This window comes from Amblyomma americanum, chromosome 8 (genome assembly GCF_052857255.1).
Source record: "Amblyomma americanum isolate KBUSLIRL-KWMA chromosome 8, ASM5285725v1, whole genome shotgun sequence".
NCBI lineage: Eukaryota > Metazoa > Arthropoda > Arachnida > Ixodida > Ixodidae > Amblyomma > Amblyomma americanum.
In genome coordinates, this window is record NC_135504.1 from 2999933 (window position 1) to 3020718 (window position 20786).

At 46.2% G+C, this 20786-nt stretch overlaps 2 protein-coding genes and 1 long non-coding RNA gene across 3 annotated transcripts in view; 2 read left to right on the forward strand and 1 right to left on the reverse strand.

Moving 5' to 3' along the window:
- Positions 1–266: 266 nt before the first annotated feature.
- On the forward strand, positions 267–3108 carry LOC144099974 (uncharacterized). The gene is made up of 3 exons (XR_013307477.1): positions 267–320; positions 1984–2052; positions 2868–3108. It is a non-coding gene; the product is annotated as an uncharacterized LOC144099974 (long non-coding RNA).
- Positions 3109–9519: 6411 nt separating this feature from the next.
- Positions 9520–14791, forward strand: LOC144100798 (uncharacterized). The gene is made up of 2 exons (XM_077633659.1): positions 9520–10700; positions 14177–14791. Exons 1-2 carry the CDS (start codon positions 9689–9691, stop codon positions 14371–14373), a joined length of 1209 nt encoding a protein of 402 aa, XP_077489785.1. The 5' UTR covers positions 9520–9688; the 3' UTR covers positions 14374–14791.
- A 124-nt stretch (positions 14792–14915) lies between these two features.
- Positions 14916–20786, reverse strand: part of GTPBP1 (GTP-binding protein 1) — a 35559-nt gene continuing 29688 nt past the window's right edge. Inside the window, exon 12 of the mRNA XM_077633658.1 lies at positions 14916–18772. Within this exon, the coding sequence (XP_077489784.1) occupies positions 18654–18772 (119 nt within the window). The 3' untranslated portion in view covers positions 14916–18653. The remainder of the gene's footprint in view (positions 18773–20786) is intronic.

Here is a 20786-nt window from a genome sequence, read left to right on the forward strand (position 1 = left end):
AGCAGTGTGAGTTAAGGTCGCTGGCAATGCGTTTTGGCGAGCGTTTGGTTTCTCCTAGCGCGACCAGGTGGCGTAAATTTTATAAAGTTTAATTTCTAAATTTGAAATCTACGAAGCAAATATTGTGGTTTTAACAAATTATAGCTGCACAAATAACAAATCACTTTTTGTGTTGCCTTGACCGCTCATTCAATTTGCCAAGGGATTTAGTGCGGGGCTGCTTTTTTATCACGTGACGCAGCTTTCGTGGATGCTTTAAACGCGTTCGCTTCAGTGTAGTGGGCCAGATAGACAGAAGATGACTGCCTACCACCCAGAAGGTTCGTATTTTCACTCTCCGCCTTACCCCAGAGGTGCATTTATTCCCGGCATCAGCGTAAAATGGTGGTGGAATTCGCTTTCCCTTTACAGATGTCTAGCTGCTATATGGCCCTTTAGAACGTGTTGCGCAAAGTGGTTTACATATATTATGACTACGTTGTGAGGGCATGGGACGGCAATAGACCAATGGATCTTGTGAAATTCGGCCAGTCATCCGGTTAAAAAGTTACACGCGTTTCTATATGCATATATATATATATATATATATATATATATATATATATATATATATATATATATATATATATATATATATATATATATATATATATATATATATATAGCAGTGTAAAGCGCGCATGCGAGCGCTCCCGCGCAACCCCTGGTGACCATAGGAGGGAGGGAGAGGCATCCCGCATGGTGTAGCATCTTTCTGTGCTTAATTATTAACACTTGTCATCTAGGACTTGCTTTCCGCATTGCCAGATGTGTCATCACAATTAAGCGTTTTTGAGATGTCAGGTGAAGCCGTCAGAGGGTGGGGGATTTAGCGCTCTGAAACACGTCCAAGCGGGCTTGCCGAGTCGGTGGATTTGCCGCCGTACTTGCACTCGAGTCGAAGGCGCTGTGTAAAAGGCTGTCAACGTAGATAAGCTCCATAATATAATATAATATAATATTCTGGACGAGTTGGCTGTGTACTTCCATATCGACAGCGCTGTCGTGTCCTTCTTTTCTTTTGTGCGGTCTTTGCGCTATTAATGTGGAAGCAGATAAGCTGTAGCGGTTCATCCGTTCATCCCCCTGCCCCGTCCGTACGTCGCAGCGTCTACTGCGTTACGCCCTTTTCAGGAAGTGTTGTCAAAGCGGTACGGTGCTGAGTGAACGGCTCGACACGTTGGTCCTTTTCCGAGGACGCCACTGCACATATAGCCGCCGCGGTAGCTGAGTGGTTGTGGCACTCGGCTGCTGGCCCGAAAGACGCGGGTTCGATCCCGGCTGCCGCGGTCTAATTTCGATGGAGGTGAAATTCTAGAGGCCCGTGTACTGTGCGATGTCAGTGCACGTTGAAGAACCCCAGGTGGTCGAAATTATCCGGAGCCCTTCACTACGGCGTTCCCCATAGCCTGAGTCGCTTTGGGACGTTAAACCCCCATAAACCAAGCCGCTGCACGTAGGCCTGCTGAAGTTGCAATCTGTGGACGCGCGGAGTCATCTGCAGCAGCGCCCGTGGCTCACCGCAGGCAGCGTCAGTGGTGCGCGTGCGCAAAATACCATGCGGCCGCTTATGCAAGCAGTGTAGTTCAATCAATGCCTGGCGTTGAAAGCCCATCGTTATCATTTGTGGGTAGCAAGAGCAGCTAGTCGCCGATCAATCCCGCTTCCGAGTTTAACAGCAAGAGACATTGGCAAAGTCGCTAATATCGGTTCCTACGGCAGTCGCTTGATGTGCTCTTCACTAGAAGTCTGCAAGACGCATATTCCGGCGTACAAGGAAATTCCCGAGTTTCAGTGCGAGGATGCACTTCCGTCGGGTGGGAAACAAAAGCGATATAGGAGTGCTGTTGGTAATGAATTCGCCCACAGTGATTTCATGGCCACTCGCGAGACGGCGTGCTGTCAGCTGCAACCGTACGTGATTTCGTTTTCTGGCTTTTTCAGGATTGCCGCCGTCGCGTATCCCCCGCCCCACTCGACGGCCGCCCCGACGACCCGGACCAAGGCCGTCAGGTAAGGCGGCCGCTAATGAACGCCGTCTTAATTGCGCTTCCATTCACAGGCGTTGCAAGTCCAGCGTCGACCTCGGGTAGCAAAATACCACTCGCGCGGCAGACGAGGGATCCCCGCCCCTCCGGAGTTTTAACGCCGAGGTTGCCGCAGTAAAGAACATTGGCCATATGGGGCTCTTAAGGTCGCTGTTAACGAAACATCGGCGAGGCCTACGGACCAATTGACGCCAAGGATTTATATGCATGCACATCTGTCAGAAAGCGATCCCAGTCATGCCTGATAATTCCTGTTCCTCCCATGTGACTAAGTGCTACCTCATGCAATGCTATTTCTAGTTATTTTTGGAGCAATAGCCAATATTCAGTGCCATTTCAGTTCTTCACCCGTCAGCTTCTCGGTCATATAGAGTAGCATTCGCCCTCGCCGCCGCATCGGCAAACTCTCAGCACGCACTTGTCCCTGGCACAAGCCGAGTTCAGTGCGTGTACTGTTGTCGGGCTGCAAATTTCTGATCTCCTATTTGCCCTGCTAGCTTGTTCGCAATTGCAAGTCTACAAATTCTTCCGTCGCCTGTGGCAGCCCAAGGAGCTACTAGATATCTAATACAGACGGTCCTTTCCGTGCCCTTCCCTGTGCAGCTCCACCTGCATGCCTTCCCTCAGGTGTTGTCACTACACCATAGCGTCAGCTGTCGCATGCCTCCTGCGTTGTGGGCCCTAGATTGTTGTTCGGCCTGTGCCGCGCTACCTCGGAGACCTCTACTACGCCGTACATATTGTACTTTTATACTCTGCTTTTCGCTTGTTTTTTTTCAGAAGGTGGCCGCCGCCGGCGAATTCCACGCCCTGCGCTGCGGCCACCGCCACCGGTCAGCCAAGGCATGCAAAGGGCCCCCGCCAGCAGAATCGTCATAGTCCGAGAGGAGATCCGCTTCTTTCTGGGCGTGGTGCGGAGCAATCGACGCCTGGACCTCCTCCTAGCCAAGAGGGGCTTGCTTTGACTCCGAAGGCCACCCCCCAGAGTGCTTTATTCTGGGTTATATTTTAACTTTTATATATTTTAACTGGGTTATATTTTTTTATATTTTAAGTTGCTTTTATTAAACTGACTCTGCATGCGTGCACACTGCGTGTCCTCTGATGTCGTCTAGCCAGACCAGATATATGCGCTCACCAACTGTGGACACACCTACCGGGCGGTCCGCTGCCAACGCTGCATTTAATCCGCTTAATCTTCGACTCAAGAACGCTAGTGAACCAGACCACGTCTCTTCTTTTTTAGGTGGGTCAGGGCGGAAATTAGCTAGGCATCTGCGTGGGCTCAGAAAATGCTAGCACGGCAACTAATGTATCACCCCGAAGTTCGTCGTGTCTCTGCCCAGAAAAGCGTCTGTCGTGCACGAAGACAGGCGCAGCGACGTTGCCTTCGAAAAATAGTGGAGGAAAAGCGCATGCATAGTCCGTTGCTGGAAGAAGTACGTTTCGAATGGCGCTTATCTTCGGAGGGCAGCACCGCGTATCGCCACAGTGACACTTCGTGAGGTGAAATGCACCCGCTGTCAGTCGAGCTAAATTTGCTGTCTGGCACCCGTACAGTCCTTTCTGGCACAGTCAGTGGCCCGCACATTGTTGAAAAGGCGACGAAAAAGCAAAACAGCCATTAAGGAAGTGTGATGCAATAAGTATATCAGGCACGTGAGTGTGGTACAAGGAAAACGCACGCCAAAACATGAGAAAATCACAAAAACGGGGTTGTGTGGTTGCGTGCCCGTCCGATGCTTTCCTGCAATCCGCGTTCTTGTACGTAGCGTTTGCCGATTTTACGCTTTTGTGTGCGTGCTCTAACAAAACATTTTAAGAAGTATATCACTCATCCATTGCAGAGGGCATGTTATCTTCGGCCGGAAACCCTCCGTAAACTTGGAAGCGAACCGCCGCGCGTGTTTTTCAGCGACGGTGCCGCCAGCTATGGGTCGATCTGGCGGAAAATTGCGCGAGGTATGTGTGAAGCCTCCACCTTTGAGCGTCAGGGGCGGCGGCCTTGCTCAGCTGTTCCGTTAACGTGCGAGACGCCCCCTTTCCCGCGCGTGGCTGCCGGTAGCTGCTGATGATAAAATATTGCACGCGGTTGCATGCCTTTGAAGCGGTGCTGCCTCAAGTGCTTTCCTACGTCCTACTTGGTATAACTGCGTTAAAACCGTGCAGTCTTCATCCGATGATGCGCTCCTTTGCTCGATAAACGCCAATGGCTCTGTTGGCTCGCGCCGAGTGCCACCGCCGATTCCGACTCCGCTTTCCTCATCATGCTTCCTCCTCCTCCGCTTCCCCATCGCGCTCATTTCGCTGTCGCCGCCTTTCCTCCTCCGCTGCGCTCGTTACTCCGAGGCACGCCCCTCAGCAATAGATCGCAAGCTTGATCTGGAAGAGCCAAACTATATATTGCATTTAGTACGTCTTCATAGCATCGGGCTCGAAAGAACACAATATCCATTTACCAGAAGTAAGAATATACATATCGAAGGACGACTGCAATTTTTCGCTGGCATCGAGATTTATATAGCTTGTTCACGGCCCAAATTAGCGCCTTTCTTTCACGATAACCGAAAGCCTTTACGGCGTTGACATTACGAGGGGCGTTAACGTGAGAAGTTAGGCTATAGTTAATACGTATTCATGGTTAACGAGCGCAAAAAGGACGAAGACGGCAGAGAAGACAACACAAGAGCTCACTCGCAACCATGCCTCTGATGTAGTAGATGGCGCCACTACAGGCCACTACAGCTTTCACAGAAACTGCGTAGAACATTTTGTCCTGGTCCGGGGTTCGAACTCTGGAATACCGTCTCACTTGAGCTAACCGACACCGCTAGCATGTATACTAGGGCCGTTAGAGTGATGTGGCCAAAAACTCGAAGTGGGGAATAGTGCTGGCCAGGTGTTTAGGTTAAACCCCAAGGTGGTGTAGATTTGTAATAAAGGAGTAATTACTCACTAGCATTAGGACTAACTACTCATTAGGTGTTTAGGGATATTTCCCTATCTCCACTTGCCCCTGTGCACCCAATCCTTTTTCACTTGTAGGGAGGGGGAGGAAAATCCGGACTAAAAATGACTAAGAATGTCCGACGGCGTCTCAGAATGTCCGACGGCGACGGCAGGGAGCGCCCCCATTGTCGATCTCGTCACTTCGAACCCTTGCATTCTACTTGCGCTCTACTTCTGTGGACGAAGTACTACAAAAAGAAAAAATAATTCCTTAAAACGACTGGTCCAGGCTTAGTGTTCAGACGGAATTAACCCCTCACAAATTAAACTTGTATCGCAAGAGCTGTCACCAATAGTTGCATAGATTGTGCACAAAACGTTTAAATAAAGCGTATTTGAGACCTCTCTCAAAGCTGGAAAAATTGTACCTGGATTTAAGAAAAGCGATCGTGTTATCTATCACCCCGTTTGTAAACCCCCATTTTTTACCAAAGTTATAGAAAAGCTCCTACATGCACGATTGATGAACTGTACGTAACTAAATTAAATCTACTTTCTGGACATCAGTTTGGTTTCAGACCAAAGTTTTGGACTGAACTCACGCTTATTAACTTCACTGAAAGAATAACCAATTAATTGATCACTGATTACTTGTTGAAGCCGTATTTATTGACCTTACTGAAGCATCTGACACCATAAATTATCGAATTCTCAAAAGAAAAAAATAACGCGTTTAGCTCTGCAGTTCATTCAAAGCTTTCATATTACCGTTTCCAGTCTGTGCAGATAAATGACAACTTTTCGCCTGCAAACTCTACCAACATAAAAGTTCAACAGGGATTCATTTTAAGACCATTATTGTTCTTTTTATATATTATTTACTTACCGACTGTGCTTTATTATTCTAACTGTTTTTTGTCCGCGGATGACACCAATGGTAAATACAAGGGGGGGGGGGGGGGGGGGGGGGTACTGCGCACAAAAAGACAAGGACAAGAAGATAACACGACAGGCGCAGACTCGCGACTAACTTTATTGACAACACGACACTCCTTTAATAGTTTCAAACTGTCACATCACACACATGTGGAAACCAAAAACTTGTCTTCATTCTGATACAGTTTGATAGAAGGGTCACTTACGCAATCTTTATCCTTCTGTTTGATACAAAACGCCTCCGTCAACTCACGCGCCACCTGGTCACGGCTCCTCCTCAAAACTTTTGTATCTGTCAGCAAAGGCAGGCAAGGGTTATTGCGCGTAGCATCCGGGCATGCGCCACAATGCAGGGGTAAATTCTACCCTGTCCCTGATTTCATGGAACGCTGGTGTTCCCTTAAGCGCTCATTCAGACATCGGCCTGTCTGACAGATGTATACCCTGCCACAGGTGAGGGGAATCTGGCATACGACACCCGTCTGGCCCCTGACAAAACGAGTGGCATGACGCTTCTCGCAGTCCTCTTTCCTCTTCCCTCCGGACATGACCTGAGGGCACAATGAGGCCAACTTGCATGGGGCGGTAAAAACTACCGGCACGCCGTAGCGTTTCGCCACGTTCTTCAAGTTGTGGGAAATTCTGTGAATATACGGTAGAACCACTGGCCTCATTTCCTTAGAACGGCCACTATCCCGGCACGTCCTATCTTTCAGTTTGCGCAGAAGCTTCTCTGCCACTGCAACAATGAGTGAAGCAGGAAAACCAGCCTTCGTCATCCTAATTACCTGATTATTGAGGCTCTCGTGCACCAGGTGAGCGCAAGACTTAGACAAGGCGCCCTGCAAGCAATACGTTCCGATAGCCCGTTTAACAGTCTTGGAATGTGCTGACCTGAAAGGCAACAGGTCTTTCCGTGCACGTGGTAAGTACATCCAGAAACCGTGATCTGGTGTTAAAGTCAGGTTAATATCTAAAAACTGTAGCTTGTCATGTTCCGGTAACTCGTGAGTGAAGGTCAGACCCTTCCCATGTCGTCTGAAAATCGACAAAAATTCTTCCACAATCGCAGTGTGCGTCGCGCCAGGTCGATCTTTATCAAACTGTATCATAATGAAGACAAGTTTTTGGTTTCCACATGTGTGTGATGTGACAGTTTGAAAATATTAAAGGGGTGTCGTGTTGTCAATAAAGTTAGTCGCGAGTCTGCGCCTGTTGTGTTATCTTCTTGTCCTTGTCTTTTTGTGCGCAGTACCCCCCCTGTATTTACCATGACCGACCGACTAGCCCAACAACGTACGCTCTTAAACGATGACACCAATATTTTATGCGTGACAAAACCACTCTCGCACTTCACCACAAACTTGACACTGACTTAAACAAAATCCACGCTTGGTGTTCGAATAACCTCATCATCGTCATCAGCCTGACTACGCCCACTGCAGCGCAAAAGCCTTTCCCATGTCTCTCCATTTAACGCTGTCCTTTGCAAGTTGCGGCCACTGTAAACCCGCAGACTTCATGATCTCATCCGCCAACCTACCTTTCTGCCACCCCCTATGAAAAATAAAACTGGCAATCAGTAAAGGAAATAGCCGGTAACTGCCTCACTCTCAGTTTACGCATCAGCATCAGCAGACTTTGCGGATGAGGCTGTCTATCAACAAACCCGCCAGAACACCACCTTCATCCAGCACACATCCCAACACATAGACCCGACCATCCGTCTCATCTACCGGATCCATAGAGCTTCTTACTGTCAACTAGATGGAAAGCTTGCGCCGCTGCACCTCAGCCACCATGGGCGCCCAAAGCATCATGGGGCGATGAGCTACTTGGTGCGAGACAGTCGGTTTTTTTCAGGAACAGAGAGTGGCGTTACTGAGATGTCCCGTTCCGTCCACGGCACGCCATAGAGTTTCTTACTATTAACTAGAGGGAAAGCTGGCGCCCGCCTATGGGAGTTTGCATGGAGCTTCCTCGAGACCACCTGAGCCACCATGGGCGCTCTAAGCATCATGGGGCGGAGAGCTACCGACTGCAGAACCACAACTTTTGGTCAAAAAATAATGAAAAAACAAACGTTGTTCGATAATCAAGAATATCCTATCATTCAATATTCTGTCTATAATTTGCAACAAACGAGCAGAAAAGCACATAAATATAAACTTTGCCCAAAATAAGCGATGGCTTGCTCTCCTGTTGGCCAAGTATTGCAGACAACAAAAGCCAACATTTCGTGCTTACTTAAAAGGCGCATTTTTTAAAAGAAATATGTTCTCAAAAAGATTTTGCTGCTTCAACACTTTAAGAGGTTTTTTAATGGCACTTCGGAAACCAAAAACCTTTTATTGGCGTCGTGTGCTGTTGCGTTTCCGATACTATGGCTTTTGCGCACTACGTTTGCGCAAAAGTCGTGTGCGCCGTGGACGGAACGGGACATCTGAGTAACGCCACCCTCTGTTCCTGAAAAAAAAAAAAAAACCACTCTCTCGCACCAAGTAGCTCATCGCCCCATGATGCTTTGAGCGTCTATGGTGGCTCACGTGCGGCGTCGCCAGCTTTCCCTCTAGTTAATAGCAAAGAAACTTTTCTCCGCACCGCGCGCACCGTCCGCACCGCGCGCGGCCAACTTTAGCGAAAACATAGTGCACAAAAGCCATAGTACCGAAAACACAACAGCACACGACGTCAATAAAAGTTTTTTCCCCGAAATTCTATGAAAAAAAAACCTCTTAAAGTGCTGAAACGAAATTTTTTTAGCACATATTTCTTTTCAAAATTGCGTCTGTTAAGCACGAAATATTGGCTTTTGTGGTCTGCAATACTTGGCCAATAGGAGAGCAAGCCACCGCTTATTTTGGGCAAGCTTTACATTTACATGATTTTCTGCTCGTTTGTTGCGATTGATAGACAGGATATTGAGTGTTAGTGTTGAATGTTAGCAAACAACGTTTGTTTTTTCATTATTTTTTGGCCAAAAGTTGTGTTTCTGCAGTCGGTAGCTCTCCGCCCCATGATGCTTAGAGCGCCCATGGTGGCTGAGGTGGTCTCGAGGAAGCTCCATGCAAACTTTCATAGGCGAGGCGCCAGCTTTCCCTCTAGTTAATAGTAAGAGACTCTATGACCGGATCACCTGCAGTAATCTACGGCTTCGACAGCACGAAACCATGCGCCTCATAAAAGCCTTCATCCTAAGTCGCCTTGTCTACTCCCTCCGATTCATCACCCTTTTCAGGACAACTCGACAAGATACTCAGGACGGAAACAATCTGGGCACACCGTTTTTTGAACAGACTATATCTTTTTGAAACATTGCGCCATTTACACTACAGTGGCAACGATGATGATGAACGCGTGCGCCATCAGGGTGTAACAAAAAATTTATTTGCAGCGCTAGTTTTTAGTAATATAATTGAAAACCGTAAGAGTGTCTGTAATTTTTAACTTTCAAATTTTATAACAAATAAATGAGCGCTTTTACTTTTTCTTTGCAGCCCATCAGAGACGAGACTAGATGGTCAAAAATCCATCAAAAGACAAAGCCATTGCGTGCGTTTTGCTGGAGTGAACTAGAAGATCTTCGTGAAGGCGCCAAGGGTCGAAGCTGCCAAATGCAGTTTGCAATCTGTGAACTCTGCCAGTTGTGAGACAAGTCACCCGCCGCTTTGAGAAAATCTTGTTATGCTTTCGCTGTGTGAAGTTTTAGCTCGCCGATGAGTGCAGTCGAGACGCCGACTGAGACAGAGTCGTCCAAGCCGACCGAGTTTTCTGGCGACGATGGCACAGCTTTGAAAAAACCAAAAAGGCAGCGGGGACACACCGTCTGTTACGCTCCGGGCTGTCGGTCAGGGCAGTACGGCGCCCCCAAGGCCTCTCTGTTCACTGCGCCCAGAGACGAAAAGCTTAGGAAGATATGGCAGTACAACTTGAGGAGGCTGGACAAGCCCTTGACGGCCTACTCGTCGGTCTGCGAGCGCCACTTCGACCCTCGCTTCATCGAGCGCGACTTCGTCCACATCGTCAACGGCGACGAGGTGCGCATACCGCGAGGTAGACCGCGGCTCGCGCCGGGCGCGATACCGACGCTGCTGCCCGACCTGCCGGGCTACTTGTCCAAGAAGCTGCCCAGACCGAGACCGACGAAAGGCAGGCCGGATCTCCCGGCCATTGTCCGACCTCCGAAGCCGCGCAAACCCGCCGATGCTGGCCGCAGTGAAGAAAGCACGACGAACGGCGAGCCGACATGCCCGGCCGAGACTAACGAGGGGGATCACACGCAGCAACAGGCACGTCTCCTCGACCAAGGCCCGCTCACAGCGGAGCGCTTGAAGAGCGTCAAGCTCCCTTCGCAGGAGTGGTGCGTCATCGGCACGTTGGAAAGCATGCGCGCGGTGTTTGCCACTTCGCTGATCAGGGGATCGGGAGAAGGGCTGGAAATATCGCACCCGAAGTACGTGGCCTTCTCGAACGGCGACGGGAGCGAGATGATTGCCGAGGCTTACTTTCAGGGCGCCCTGTGCTGCAGGGCGATCGTGACGACGCTGGAAGAGGCGGAGTCGTTCTTGCAGGACGCGCACGCGACGCACATGTGCCGGGGAGCGATGTGGGACACCGAGTTCGCGGAGGTCTGCGTCGGCGTCACGAAGAAGCTGCTGCAGAAGATCGGAAAGAACGACGAGGACACTGTGTTCAGCCTGGAGTGCACGAGGAACGTTGACGCCGAAGGTAAATTGCCCGTGGCTGTGCGTGCGTGTGCGCTTGTTTTTGGCCGTGGTGGAGTGCGGTAACCTTCTCGCTCACACTAGACACCTGAGGTGCCGTGAAGCAAGGGGTGGAAGAGGTAGTGAAGGAAAGAAACCAGTTCCCTATTGGAGGGCTACTGATTAATTCTGACCACATGGGGTTCTTTATAAGGCACAAGCTATATGCATGTCTCACATGCATATAAACGGTAAAATTGTACTCATAATGACTCTAGAAATAGATTTACATCACTTTCAAGTCGTTTTTATCGCTAGTTTTGCAGAAAAAAGGGGTACACATTTTTACCAATGACTGAAAAAAAAAGACCTCAAATGTAGTACGTATCCTTACTTGGTCTTATTGACGCATAACAAAACTTGCAATAGAAATGAGCATTGCATCAAGAAGTATGATGACACAGTTGACTGATGGAAAAGGCTGAAAAGCTCAACACAGCCACCAAGGTGGGTCAGTGGTTGTGGTGCTCGATTGCTGACCTGAAAGACACTTGTACGATCTCGGCCACGTTGGTTGCATTTCGATGGAGGCGAAATACTAGGGGCCAGTGTACTGTGTGATGTCAGTGTACTTTAAAGAACCCCAGGTGGTCGAAATTTTCTGGAGCCGTCCACTACGGTGTCCCTCATAGCCAGAGTCACTTTAGGGCACTAAACGTCATAAAACGAAACCATCAAAAGCTCAACAATTTCTCACACTTCATTTTTCCCTCCAATATGGGCCCTGTTAAAATGTAGACCTGTGCTTGTAAAACACACACAACACCAAAGAAGCCTATTAGTGAACGAGGAAAACATGCTGAATGGTTTGTATAAATACTTGGTAGTATTCTTGCAAAAATATGGTATCTAGATGCACCGTTCTCGGTTTGCCAGCACTTGAAGAAAGTGGAACAACATGAGTCCCACTGTCCAACAAATGGTTAATGTGTGCTGGCACTGTATATTGAAGAGGTCAGAGCACATTGAAGAGCTCAAAGTGAAATTATTCCACAGCCTGCCACAGCAGTGAGTTTCTGAACTCCTTTCTTGTCCTTTTTATCTTCCTCCTTTCGTGAGGAACTTGCATCTGAAAAGACCTCCAGGAAGAGGACTGTGTCTAAACGTGACTCATTTGGTTGTAGTGAAAGCCGTATCAAATGTTTTCTCTAGGACTTGTGGCATCGTCTTTGTAGCAGATTTATGTGCGTCGTCGCAGGAAGCTCGTTGCCATCATCGTTTTCAATCGTTGATTCAGGAAGCATTGCCACAGGCCAGCGAGTGAGCAGAGCAATGCACCATTCTCATTGGTCAGATGATGATCACATGATCGTTATCTGACCATCTCTGAGCCTACGTGCTGCACCCTGTTCCTCCAACTGCCCACTGCAGCCTTGTGATTTTTTAGCACGCAACAGGTTCACAGTTCAGTAATAGCCTTTTTCAGATAGAAATTGCCCCATTCGTGTGTCGAATAGGATGCCAGTCACATGATGCATTTCATTACATTATTAGTGACCCATTGTGGATTGCCGTTCTTTATATGCTTAACAAACAAAGGCATGCTGTTGTTGCTTGTTGCCCATCCAGTGCAGCTGAATGTCATGTCCCACGAGATCGTTGTTAATTTCGAGCTTGGGAACAGAAGGTGATATCGAGAGGGAATTGGCAGGCATCTGCAGCCTGCATATTTGTGGAGGTGACGTTTGGGAGAGGGACAGGCAAGTTAAAACAGCATTTCATGCATAGCATGTATAACTAGCGTACGTTTCTTACCTTATGGTAGCAAAACTGTCCTTACAGGAAGGCCAAAGACAAAACATGCTCCGTCTGTGGAACAGTGCCCCACTCACTGCATAGTTAGGGTTGTAACATGTCCTCATTATGAGCTGCAGCTTTCAGACCTAACACCTCAGTTTCGCCTAACTGTGCTCAGATTAGTGAGCCTGTAAATGCTGTTGGATTTCAGAGAAAATGAGCATTACAGTTTCTTCAGATACTTCCGAATGCATGGTTTTACATCTCTGTGGTAGTTTGTTCATGTTTGTACACATGCAGTGTGCCAGCCAACTGTAGGACCGCCAAAGTAAGACTAGTGGTTCCAAGGTTTTCAGCAATAAGTACACGTCAGCGTGGTTGCTCTGTCCGAATTTATTTCACAGCGTCACTGCACCAAGTAGCAATTAGTTGCTGCTGTCTCTGTTTATTGTGGACATTGAAGAATTGGCCATTGAGAAGAGCTGTTCAGTTCCTGCGCATTATACCTCACTGCCATATTTGTTAGGAGTGTCCTCCGTCTAGCGAAACCTAGCTTCACTAATACTGTCTTCCTGCCAGCTCCAAATTGCAAGCTCCATGCTTTGATCAGATCATAATGCAGAAGACCTACTTAGAGGGTTTACCAATACTGTGCATCCCTTGCGGCAGATGGGTAGGTCACCAGCCCCGTGAATGTGGTGTGTATTCTAGCTAGTTTGTTTAATTAATTAGCTAGTTAAACATGGGTGTGCATGAAGTAATAAGAAACGCAGTGGCTAACATGCACTGCACGATTGTGTGTGTCATCTCCAAAACATGAGCTTCATTTAATTTGATGCTCTTCCCTGTTAAGTGTTTTGGTGAGAGCAAACTTTTAAAACACGTGTATATTGATGGCAATTACTGCTTTTAAACTGTCCTGGCACATTTTAATACAGCAGGAGGTCCCTAAGTTAATATTGCTACATTAGGTAGATACAGTAAATTAGGCGACAAGCAGAAATAAACTGCTCAGTGCACATAGTAAATAATTCCGTCGTGGGTTCTTGGTAAAAACAAGTACAGGTTAAGGTACATAGGATATAAACAGGAAGCAGATGATGTTGAAAATATATGCATCAGAATGTTATATGTCGCATTATAAATCAGTAAATAAATGAAGAGTACATAGCTTATCAATGGAAGCATAATAATGAATTTTGACATTTTTCTTCATAATTATTGCTGAAGGTCATCTTTTTATCAAACATAATTTGTAGAACTAGAGGCGAAAAAAGTAACCCACATTTGCATAGTGTGCACTTAGTGTCTTTAATGAACTCGTGAACTGCATGTAAATGCTCCAGAGTTGTCTATAAACCGCTGCGAACATCAAATTTTAAGAGGCTGTCAAGTGGCAAAGCACATGAATTTTTCAATGCAGTGGAATAACACATTTCACAGTTATTTTGATGTTTGTTCAGTGTGGAAAGGTGCAGAAGAGCTGTCGGTGCAACTTCGCCACCTCGATAGAAAGTACAGAACTTCTTGAGAGTTTAGCGTAACCTGCTACTGCAAATTGGTTCCTTGAGGCACCAGCTGCACATGTGCAGTCGTAGTTGGGTCCCCACATAAGTGGGTCACGGTAGCACAACGCAGTTAGTGCCAGGCTAAAACACTCATGCATTTTGTTGCGTTGTTCCATCCCGTTTCCAACACTTGCAGGTGCCATGTGCGTGCCCTGTAGGCTCCTGCGGAAGACTCTGCTCACGCGCAAATCTCGAGTCAGAAACCAGGTACTGAAGAGGAAGCACGAGCGAACTGAAGAGCCATACAGTCAGCAAGCAGAGCTCTCCTGCTCCAATTCGGCAGAGCCGGAACAGAACCTCTGCTCCGACTCGGCGGAGCTAAACGGCTCCTAGCAAGCGTTCTGTTGATTCAAAGTCCGTTGTTTCGCACTCCTTGGCAAACTGACATGACATACAACGCAGAGAAGACAAGACAGAAGAGTAGAGGACGATGCAACGAGTGCTGCACATTTTTATTCTATGTGGATCGTAGAAGTGTTGCCAAGTTCCCTTTTCTCTCCAACAGTGGCACAGTGCGGAAGTGCTGGCTTGTTCGGCATTCCGTTGCAAAATGCTATTAGCTGTATGGCTCCTGTGTTCTTCTATCCTGGTGTCTGTCTCCTCCGTGTTGCATCCGTCTTCTAAGGGAGTGTGAACTGAGTAGCCGAACAAGCCTAACCAAGCAGGCCAGCTCGGCTAACAAGTGCTACCATCATCATTGCAGTTTTTCTTCTCGCAAGCACAGTCATGCAATTCCATCAATAAATGCTGGAAAAAAGTATTCGCCCCAAGTTCATAATTCGTTTTCCTTCGTGACTGAATGCTGAACACAGAGAAGCACAATTGTATTCACAGGAACCATAATGTGCGAGCACATTCATACAATGCCATTATCAGGTGCTTGAAAATGCATTTATTCCATGTTTAAATTTCTTGATTTGTACATGAACACTATGCAGAGAAGCACAATTCTATTTCCGATGGTCGCCACCATGGGTGACGTCGTATATTTAAAACAAATTCTCAATGGCGCAAAATAATTGAAACACTTACTACTATATATCGCAGACTTACAGACTGCTTCTCCTAAACCATAATTTAAACATGCCGTGAGACTGCTTCACCAGGAAACCCTGAAAGATGGGCTTGCAAAGCAGATGATGGGAGTACGTGGGCAGTTCTCTCAGCTGTACATTGACAAACCAGCTAGGAAGAATTTATTTCTATGAGCGAGTCTGCCATTCAATGCATACACACAAACATTTTTGAACATCACAGAAAACTCGAAAACCCTAAAGCACTGCACAAGCAATTGGCACACTAAAGGTGCAAAGCTTGAACGTGCTCAATTTGTAATTGCTTCGAGCTGCAGTACTGAAAGACGTACAAAACTTCGAAAAACCACTTCTCCGATGTGTGACAAGGGAGCCTCGTCACACACACGTGCTGTGGGCTGTTGCTGTGAAGCACACAATGAATATCCAAAGCTCAAAGCTATCAAAAATTTAATGACCATGTTGCTTTTAAATTACCTCCCTTGGTTTCGTGCAACAGATATTTCATGGCTTTCCAACAATGAGAAATCCATTTAAAACTGTCTGCAACTTGATGCATTCCCATGGAAGCTACAGAACCTCGACCTGTTTATAGTGCAAGGCTGCTACAGAAAATCTACAGAACTTCCACAAAGTCTGTTACAAGTGCCTTGCACCAAAATCAAATAAACTCTAATGAGTCAAGGCTACTGCAAATTGTCTATAAAAATTTTAACAGATGTTTTTCCTTTAGGCGACAAGCGCAAGTGTCTAATGAGATTCATGGCTCTGTACGAAAATTTTCCAACAAGTCGACATCAACAATCTTGGAAGGCTGATGATTCGGGCTAGTGGGTAATTCACAAGGTTCCACAGCGCAAAACAACGAAGGGACAAGACACTAGTGCTTGTGTCTTGTCCCTTCGTTGTTCTGTGCTATGGAACCTTATGTGAATTATCCACAATCTGTTTGCTCTCTACACCTAAAGGTTTTCTAACGTGCATATTCGATGCACAGAAAATCTGATGCATCGTACATCAGAAATTCACCTCACACTCCAATCCACTGCGATGACTTCGAGGGTAGCCATTGCAGAAGTTGTACTATGCCAATGTTCAGATATGCCAGCAAGCATACCACAAGCAAAGAGGAACTGTAGAACACTCCATTGCCTGTCAACCAAGGCCACCCAGGGATATGGAAACATCGCTGCTAAGTATGCGATTCAATACATGCCATTAATGGCACGAAGTTTATTTTGCTACTATTGTGCAGTATTTGTAACTGATACAAGTCTCCTGCAGCAGAAAGGAGCAACTCGCAGCAATAGTTTTAAGCACAAAGGTTGAAATGGCACCACTTTTTGAAGCTGAGCCCCCACTGATGCACAGCAGTCTGTGTGAGAAGTTCAATGCTGGAATTATAGCTTTTGCTTCCTGTGGCTGGAACAGTTAAAGTGTGACTGCTGCTAAGAGAACACTCGGCCGAATCCTTAAGTACGCCTCAAGCTTACTTGGCACTCGGTATCACAACAGCAGCAACACCATCTTGCTTTGATTATATGAGGCTTAAAAGATCAAATGTTTCTCGGTGCTTGCTAGCCCCTGCTGCCAAAGCCAGATTTTGCGCAGTACGTACTGCATACTAGAGTAATTTATAGCGCACAAATCCAAAGCCTAATAAATTAAAACCAAAAACGAAGATATGCTGTTATGAATTAACTACTGTGTGCTAATGAATTTTGCATCATGACGGATGATAAGCAATTCGTATGCAGATTTTTAAATAAGATAATGCAACAAGAATGTTGGTGTTTGTATTTCTTTATGATCACTGCAGTGAAAAGTACCTAAACTGGTGGAATTGAAACATAGCGTAACGTGTGGTATAAACAGTTAAAATTTGAACAAATAGTGCGTGCACAAATGTTAAGAACCTGCTAAGATGAGCCTGCTAAGTGATGACACCACACATGACAAATGCAATGATATGTGATATCTGCTTTTCCCCATTTTCTTTTCACAGATGAAAGAAATATGATAATCATAATTGTCCTAAGGCTCTGTTAATGTAGAACACTGATCTCACTCGAGCTATCTATACCCAATGAAACTGTGAAGGTGTAAGCTTTCCTTATAATGCAGCAAAAGGTGCCATCAAACTGTTTTTCCTTAATAAAAAAAAAGTATTTGCTAAAAGAACAAAAAACAATACAACCAAATCGCCATTCACGACTGACATTCCTGTTTACCTGCGCTAGCTGACCCCGTTATCCACTTCAAAATTTTCTTATTACTATTAGGTAGCATCATTACCCAACTGACACTGTCAGCACTGAATAGAACTCTCATAAGACACTGTCGACAGTTGACCAAACATGACTCTGAGAGTCACAATTTGGTAGCATAAAGAAATGAAACCTTATAAGGTGAATGCTCCTTCTCCTCTGGTAATGGTTACAATAACAGACCTGTTACAAACCCTTCCAAATCCTCGTGAGCATCACATTAATACACAGGTTGGATTGTTAATCGATCAACAAAAGAATAAATGGTGAAAAGCTGCCATTTTCACAACTATGTAGTATTGCTATATTAATCTCAAAAAATGGCAACCAGCACATATGACCATCCTCTACGCTTGTTTAACTTTCTCCAGAATAGAGGGAGGGAACAAAATCCATAGCCATGCTGTTCATGCAACAACGCATCTGAAGGTGGTTGCACTATGAATAGCAATGGTTTGAGTGCTCCCTTCCTAAAATCGATCTCTCTTCTCAATCTGATCTGACAAGTTAATTCACCGAAAAAATAAAAAGTAAAAAAAGCAGTCATAACACACCTGGCAACAGCCAACATCAAGTTAGCGACGCAGCTCACTATCGTGAAATTAACTAGTGAGTAATGCAGTTCACTTTATCGTGCAACTGCACCACATGAACTTGGAAAGCTTGCAAAAGCGCAGACAATGTCTGAAAATACAGCAGGCAAAGTCTTAAAGCAAGTGATTAGGCAAACAGAACCAGCAAAACAGGAGAACTTACAAGCAGCATTACTACTGAATACAAAAACAAACCGGTATTGTGAAATACACAAGCTCAACACATCAATGAAGCCTATTCATAAGCTGGCAAGGTCAGTCTGTATCGTACACAAGTCAAGTAAATTTCACAACACTGCTCCCCCCCCCCCCCCTCCCCCACTTCCCAACATGGGGTCCAAAAAGAAATTCTGGCAACAGACTTCATAGCATTATATGCATCAATAATAATTTAAAAAAACAGAAGTGAAGAGGCTAGGAAGCGCCACGGCAGAAGAACCCTGCAGCTGGAATTTGCTTTTAACAAGTTAGGACGGGTGAAGCAGTGTAGAACGCATATAACCACACACAAGGGCTGTTTCGCATGTCGAGACAGCACCAATGATATGCCCCATAAGGATACAGAGGAGAAATGTCAAGCTATGGCAAATAGGGACAGCAGGTGCAAGCTTGCTTGTTTAAGTACGTGTAAAAAAAACACCCCTCGTTAACTCGCGCAAAAAAAAAAGAAAAACGGAAGAAACAACTGGATCGAAGAAATGGGCTATGGCAAGAGGTTCTTAGATAATGGGTGCCATTCGGGGCCCTCGGAAGCGGCCACGGTTGCGTTTGCTGGCCTTCTGTGGCTCATTCTCAGCTCTTGGCACTGCCGATGGTAAACTCCCAGATGAAATGGAGTCTGCAGCAGGAAGGAAGAAAAAGAAGGCTATTAAACCACATTAGCAAAAGCTAAATGTGCAACCAATGTAACATTTCCTGTGCACCTGTTATGCCATGTCGATTGAAACACACTAAAACTGAAGCAGTGGGAGGTAGCGCTGTCCAGCTGGGAACCCGGAGATCAGCTTTCACTGGTTTTTCAGCATCGCAGGGGACAAAGGATGTGACAAGTGCACAGACACGGCGCTGTGTCTCAGCGCCGTGTCTGTGCACTTCTCACGTCCTTTGTCCCCTGCGCTGCTGAAAAACCATGTCACACCAACTTGCCCAAGCTTCTACAGCATCAGCTTTCACTGGTCAAACGGGCCCAAGCTACCACAGCCGCCACAGGAGTCCTGGACTAGGGACTCTACCTATGAAGACTCCCAAGACGCTATGAGCTCGCAAAGGCTGATGGCTTATTTGTGCTCAAAAACAAAAAAACACAGTTGACTCTTGTGCAATATTCAGTCTCTCTCTCTCTCTCTGAATAAGTGATAAACTTCTCTCGAGACCAAGGCAGTTAAATTTAAACCTGAGAGCTCACAAAGGCTGATGGCTTATTTGTGCTCAAAAACAAAAAAACACAGTTGACTCTTGTGCAATATTCAGTCTCTCTCTCTCTCTCTCTGAATAAGTGATAAACTTCTCTCGAGACCAAGGCAGTTAAATTTAAACCTGAGAGCTCACAAAGGCTGATGGCTTATTTGTGCTCAAAAGCAAAAAAAACACAGTTGACTCTTGTGCAATATTCAGTTTGTTTAAACTGACGCTTTGGTCTCACCAATTCCAGATGTTTGTCTGCCCATAATTAAAGCTGCACAGAATTTTAAACATTTTCAGCACCCTGTTGTATCCTAACCAAGTTTCAAATCGGTTTTCTCTGTGCTCTGCACTGCAATCATCAGGAGTTCTCTCTCTTCTCTCAAACCCCAATTCTCTGCTGGAAATAAACAGCCTACGCCAATTTTCTGCCTGCTCCTGTTTGTTCCCTCCATAGAGATCATCATCATCATCAACCTGAATACACCCACTGCAGGGCAAAGGCCTCTCCCATGTCTCTCCAATTAACCCTGTCCTTTGCCAGCTGCATCCACCCTTTGCCTGCAAACTTCTTAATCTCATCCGCCCACCTAACCTTCTCTCACTTTCTCTTGGAATCCAATCCGTTACCCTTAAGGACCAGCGGTTATCTTGCCTTCGCATTACATGCCCTGCCCAAGCCCATTTCTTTCTCTTGATTTTGACTAGGATGTCATTAACCCGCGTTTGTTCCCTCACCCACTCTGCCCGCTTCCGGTCTCTTAACGTTACACCTATCATTTTTCTTTCCATGGCTCGCTGCGTTGTCCTTAACTTAAGCTGAACTCTTTTCGTTAGCCTCCACGTTTCTGCCCCGTAGGTGAGTACCGGTAAGATTATGCTGTTGTACACTTTCCTCTTGAGGGAAATTGGTAAACTGCCACTCATGATCTGCGAGAACCTGCCATATGTGCTCCACCTCATTCTTATCCTTCTAGTTATCTCCCTCTCGTGATCCGGATCAGCAGTCGATCACTACCTGACCTAAGTAGACTACTTCACAATTTCCAGGCTCTCGCTGCCAATTGTGAACTGTTCTTCCCTTGCTAGACTGTTGAACATTACCTTGGTTTTCTGCATGTTAATTTTTAGACCCATCGTTATGCTCTGCCTGTCTAACTCATTGATCATGATTTGCAGTTCACCTCCTGAGTGACTCAGCAAGGCAATGTCATCAGCAAATCGCAGATTATTTAGGTATTCTCCATTTATTCTTATTCCCAACTGTTCCCAATTTAGTCCTCGGAATACCTCCTGTAAACATGCTCTGAACAGCATTGGCGAGATTGTGTCTCCTTGACTGACGCCCTTCCTTATTGGGATTTTATTGCTGACTTTATGGAGGACTATAGTAGCTGTGCAGCTGCTATATATATATATATCTTCCAGTATTTTGACATAAGGCTCTTCTA

Coding starts and splice junctions, on each gene's coding strand:
- LOC144100798 (XM_077633659.1), top strand. CDS start 9,689: ATGAGTGCAGTCGAGACGCCGACTGAGACAGAGTCGTCCAAGCCGACC. Junction 10,701..14,176: donor GAGGAACGTTGACGCCGAAG/GTAAATTGCCCG, acceptor CAACACTTGCAG/GTGCCATGTGCGTGCCCTGT.